Raw genomic sequence first — 5,745 nt, 5'->3', positions numbered from 1 at the left:
AGAGGGTCGTCACATCACTTATTTTACTTTGGAAGGAAGCGGAATTGAAATATATCTTTCTTCAACTTAAAATTCTTTGCGAACATATTTTACTTATTAGAGGGTAAATTACCTCTAATACATAAGTTCCTAATAGTTCTGTTTGTGCATTTATGGAAATGTTTAAATGCCTTCAAATGAGATTGGGTTGGTTTCTACAGAAGCCCAGAATGGACAAACCAACCATTTTATTTTTGTTTTCTTCTCTTCAATCTTTCCTCCTCTTCTCTTGCTCCCTTTTTTTAGATTTATTTTCATGTACATGTATATATTTGTATATTTGTGTATATGTACAGTATTTGTGTATTTACGTGTAGATATATATGTCCTTTATTACCACCTAGCCTCATTCAACACCCTTCACTCATCCATTAACCGGCTCACACGAGTTAGCATTCGGTGGCAATTTGCCACCTGACCACAAGATGTCACTAAATCCTCCACACGGCTCTTTTAAAGCAGTGATTCTCAACTGGTGGGTCGCGACCCAAAAGTGGGTCGCGGATCCGTTTTCAGTGGGTCTGACAAAAAAAAAAATGGAATTTTATTTTGAAGGGCATTTTTTATGCAGCGGAATTATTCCAGCATTTACGGCACTTGTTCAGCGGTGCAGGAATCACACCGACCAATGCGTTGTGAATCACATCACCTGATGCAGCTCAGCCAATCAAATATGGGCATTCTGACAAGTTTCCTGACTTGAGTGAGATGTACACACACCGTGACACACGGGGGAGAGACGAGGAGAGAGACAGCAGAGCAGGACTGTTGAGGTGTGAGATGTGAAAGTCAAATCATAGGATGATCTCCAAAAGAGAAGAATGGCCAGAGAGACCAGAGTCATTAGACTCTGACTGGACAGACTCATAGAGGTGAATTCTTCCAACACTCATTTCTCTTTTTGGAAGATGAGATAAATATAATATTGTGTCTTTATCACTTCACCCTGAATGAACTGAATTTAAAGCTGCAGGACAATTCAGTGAAAATAATTTTGCTAAAATGAATTTCGTTACGTAATTTATTTTTTAATCCAGCCATTATTTTACTTGAAATGAGAAGAACATTTATTTATGTATTTCTATGTATTATTTATAATCCATAATTGTTAAAAATATAATTGATGTGTACTTTCTTTATTTGATTTGGCAGTTGTTTACTACACAGAGACGTTACTACTACTAGACTTCTTGAATATAAATATACCCAAATTATATACATATATATATACATAAATTGGGTCGTGGGTCGCGGTTTGTCATTAAGGGGTGATGGTGGGTCCCGCAGCCAGACCAGTTGAGAACCACTGTTTTAAAGGACAATGAATAGTTTTATAGAAATTACATTCTTGTTCTACTTAGTGATTGACAGCAGAGATGATCAGAGGAGCAGAGTTTTTACCACCATGATTGGGACCAGGACTGAAGAATGGGTAGAGTTTCTCAGTGAAGCTGAAGCCAGTAAAGGAGTAGATAAGAGCTGCAGCATCAACGTCATAAAAGGAGACCAGACCCTCCTCATAATCCACAAACACCCCCACCTTCTGAGGCTGAGACTTCAGAGAGAGACGGACTGAAGGGTCAGCAAGAGCAAAGTACTCAATTTGTTTTCTCAAACATATCGTCCAGTAACCTTTCTGAGGAGTCAGTGTGATGATTCCCTTCTTGTTGGTTGACTCTTTGGCCACTCCTAAATCCCACGCAGTCTTCCCTTCAACCTGAACCTCGAAGTAAAATCTTCCCGAAGAGAAACTCTGCTTTGATAAAACACAAGTACAAGAGTCAAATCTCCTGGATTTGTCTGGGAGATTGTTCTCTATGTCACCGTGTTTGACTTGTTTCCCGTCATCAGACAGGATGAGTTTGGGATGTGCCGTATCAGGATCGAGGGTCACATCCACCGCAGACTGCTGGATCTTCTTCAGGTTGGCCTTGGTCACAGCCTTCTTCATCTGTTTAATAAGCAGATATGCAGCTGTCGTTGAAGTCCCCTCATATGAAGGTGGACTGACTCTGACTCCTGTCCAGTTCTTGGTGGGTGGAGCAGTGTTCAGGGTCCTGAAGCTCTGGAGGAGGTGGAGGTGGTCTTCAGAGCATGAGAGCTGCTCCACCTCAGTGCTTCTCTTCTTCAGCTCAGAGATTTCCTGTTCCAGCTCTTTGATGAAGCCTTCAGCCTGTTTCTCTGTCTTTCTCTGCTTCTCTTTGATCGTGTTGATGAGCTCGGCCTGGCTTCTCTCAACAGACTTCTTCAGAGCAGTGAAGACCTGAACACCATCTGCTATCTCTCTGTCTGCATCTTCCTCACTGAGCTTCGCTGAGTGTTTCATCTCCTGAATCTTCAGTCGGCTCTTCTGGATCATCTGCTGAATTTCAGCCTCAGTCTTCCCCAGCTCGGCCTTCTTTCTTTCATATTCTGCTTTCAGAGGAACGCTGTTATGTTTCTTGTGGTCTACGATCTTCCAGATAAAGAAGACACACCAGACTCAACACGGTGCAATACAGGATCGTCAGTTTCATTCTTAAGGAGACGTTACGGGGAACTTCTCCCGGTTTCTGTTGAGCTGGCGGTCTGAAGTGAAAGCCTCGTGTTGAAACTCTTTTTTAAAGTGGGACACAGATCGGGGTTCAGAAGTTGTGACTGGATCAGTGAACACATCCAGATAGAAATGTATCAAACGAGGACAAAAGTGTAGTTTAGTTAATGTCAGTATGACAGTGAGTAGAAACTTAGTGAATATGAATATGATCATCTGTACTCACCGCTGTTTGTAAGAGACTCCTGATCAACCTGCGTCAAATGAGCGTTTTGTATCTGATGAGGTTAAACTGAATCTTCAGTGTGGTTCCGCCTCTTACTGCAGCTCTGTAGGACAGCTTCAATCACCTTTTATCACCGGCATAGCTTTCAGTAAACGATTAGTTTAATCTCACGGAAGACGCCTTGACAAAAGACAATAAAACTGAAGCGGCCAGTGACAGATTGACAGAAACCTGTTGTATCTTTAGTGCCTCTATGAGGACCAAACAATCGTCCAAAGTTCAGCTCGTAGTCTAAAACTGTCATGTGATCGTCAATCAGCTGATTTGTTGGTCTCAGCATCAGTAACTCATTGCTAGATCTTTATACTCTTTATACTTTATACTGTGAACTTTAATATTTTGCACATTCCTGCACAAAACTCTACAGCTCTTCCAACTTGAAACAGATATATTGCACCTGTTTTTATTGTAGTTTTTAATTTTTAATTGTAAAGATGGTCTATTGTATATTTATGTTTTTTTCAGGAGTTGCTTTTTATTTTCTTATTGTTTTGGGATGTCTGTCCGCCTATCTGTCTGTTCCGTCTTCCTGAACGTGATACCTCAGAAATGCCTGCAGGTATCACAAACGTTCACTTGGACCACAGACTGTAAGAAGTGGACGTAGTCGTCGTGACGTCTCATTAGTTTGTGGATGTTTTGAAGCCTTGAGTTCAGCATTTTGGCCGTCGCCATCTTGTTTTTTTAGCAACCAGTGAACAGCAAGTGACCATATTTGGACTGAGGAGGAGTGACGTAGAGACGCCTGTTGTTGAGTCTAGCAGCTGTGGAGACATCATGGTTCAACCTGCCTCATTTAAAAGGCCTTGATACACCGAGGACATGACTAAGAAACAATACAAATGTGAAATATTCATGCTGGCAACGATGTTAATTTACGACAGTTGCAGTACTTTATTATTAAAAAAAGGTTTAAATAGATTCTTATAGGCAGAGGACCAACTACCAGGATCATAAACTGTTGTAGCCTAAAGCTACAGTCAGACAAGTTTCCTTTGAGTGAAATGTTCTGAGTGAATTTAGGGTTCTGGTCTGCGCTGCTTTTGTCAAGGCTGACAGGAGTAATAAAGTTTGACGTCTTGTGAAAACCTACTTAACAATAAACTTGATTTTGATCAGACTTTAAAGAATCTCATCATATTCATGTTTACAGGTTTATAGGACACTCAACAAAACATTCTGCTCTCATCCACCTCCACCCGATGATCTCAGTGCAGTATTATAACTGACAGAAACAACAGACAAACCTACAAATACATCATTTAAAAAACATATGATCATGTAAATATTTAGTCTCCCAATTTCACATGTAGAATAACTTACAACCACATGACGTGATATCACTGTAACAGGATATAGAAACTAAACATTGTACAGCTGTTTGAATAACGTCCTTTAGACGTATGTCAGTCCCCCGTTCTTTGGAGCGGAGCTTGTTCTTTGGTACTTTTAGTGTATTGTCTGTTGGCTCTAATGAAGCTGGAGGAGCAGCTCTGTGTGCCTCTGATCTTAATAAAGTGAAACGTTGTAAAACAGAGAAGCTCGACTGCTCTCCTTTAAAAACCAACGACAAAAACAAATGAAATGGTCTGAATGTGTTTTAAAGGAACTCTGCAGCAGATCATCCTGAATGTGACTGAGCTCCGTCATCAACATCTTTTAAAGAGAGAAGAGGTGGAATAACTCCTGGTACTACAGTGTTTGGCCTGCTGCCTGTGGGGGGGGGGGGGGGGTCTGGTCTGGTTTACGGCTGCAGACGCTGGTTAACTGGTCCCAGATGGCCCAGTGCGCTGGCCTGAGGAGGCTTCCAGTGGAGCTCAGCATCAGGACAGACGTGTGTGTTTACTGTGTGTTTGTAGAAGTGTCGTCACAGCGAGACGTTCAGGTTCAGTCGGACACGTGTGTTTCTACATTTGTATTTAAATCCACCGGTTCATCTCGTAGTGAATCAACTAAATACTCAACAAGCTTTTATTAAGCTGCAGGGGAACAAATCTAACTTCAATTAAAGATGGAACTACATTTAGACTATCATAGGTTGAACAAGTACTTTAGTAAGAAGCACTGATATCAAGGTGTAGAAATACTTTGCTATGTAGTAGTCCTTTACAATGTTAGTATCATAGTTATTGATGCATTAATAATTTCATCACATTAAAGGTGGAGTTCATTTTATATACTGCTGGTACTTTGATCTATAATAATACATCATTTATTAGCTGATTAATAACATTAATGAACTAAAGCTGTCAGATTAATATAGAGCAGTAAAAAGTACAATATTTACCTCTAAGATGTAGTAGTATAAAGTATAAAGTAGCAGAAAATGGAAATACTGAAGTAAAGTACGAGTACCTAAAACGTGTGCAGTATTTGAGTAAATGTACTTAGTTACATTCATTGCTGAGAAGAGATGCAGAAGATGAAATGTTTTCTGTCGGACTTTTCCTTCAAACGTTTCCTGAAGCAGAAGCACTGAAACATGAGAGCTCTGTCTGAATGAATCTTCTGTTACTTACTGCTGCCTAGTGGACAACCAGCAGCAGACAGGAGGAGGTTCATACAACTTATTAATGCAAAAACATAGAAATACAGAAAATACATGAAAACATCGAGTGACGACAGGAAAACTAGAGTAGAAACCGTCGTCATCAGCCATGTTAGACAATGTGCTAACTCGTCTTCTGTCAGACTAGAGGAAATAAAACATTTATTTTAATACTTTGTCTGTTTACGTCTGTATATTTCTACTAAATTCAAGAAAAGTTACCGTTACATAATGCCTCATTTGCATATTTAAACATAACATGTCAGTAAACTTGTAATACTAAAGATACTCCTCTTAATGTGAGTGATGAAGTGGTGAAGTTTCATGGTGATATCTATG

The 5,745-nt window shown here is 40.0% G+C and overlaps 1 protein-coding gene across 2 annotated transcripts; it reads right to left on the bottom strand.

The window, feature by feature from the left end:
* Positions 1–1,293: 1,293 nt before the first annotated feature.
* Positions 1,294–2,849, bottom strand: LOC116377236 (E3 ubiquitin-protein ligase TRIM21-like). Of its 2 annotated transcripts, none has more exons than XM_031838821.1 (2): positions 2,799–2,849; positions 1,294–2,676 (listed from the first exon to the last, which is right to left on the bottom strand). In XM_031838821.1, the coding sequence occupies exon 2, from the start codon at positions 2,396–2,398 to the stop codon at positions 1,397–1,399; it is 1,002 nt and encodes a 333-aa protein (XP_031694681.1). In that variant the 5' UTR covers positions 2,399–2,676; positions 2,799–2,849; the 3' UTR covers positions 1,294–1,396. The 2 variants fall into 2 exon arrangements, with proteins under 2 accessions (XP_031694681.1, XP_031694682.1); XM_031838822.1 differs by having other exon boundaries at positions 1,294–2,634; positions 2,799–2,832.
* Between the last annotated feature and the right edge of the window lie 2,896 nt (positions 2,850–5,745).

The sequence above is a fragment of the Anarrhichthys ocellatus genome, unplaced genomic scaffold (genome assembly GCF_004355925.1).
Source record: "Anarrhichthys ocellatus isolate YVR2014 unplaced genomic scaffold, GSC_Weel_1.0 scaffold1051, whole genome shotgun sequence".
NCBI lineage: Eukaryota > Metazoa > Chordata > Actinopteri > Perciformes > Anarhichadidae > Anarrhichthys > Anarrhichthys ocellatus.
The sequence above is the reverse complement of the archived record's forward strand: the minus strand, read 5'-3'. Positions and strand labels throughout refer to the sequence as shown.

Coding starts and splice junctions, on each gene's coding strand:
- LOC116377236 (XM_031838821.1), bottom strand. CDS start 2,398: ATGATCCAGAAGAGCCGACTGAAGATTCAGGAGATGAAACACTCAGCG.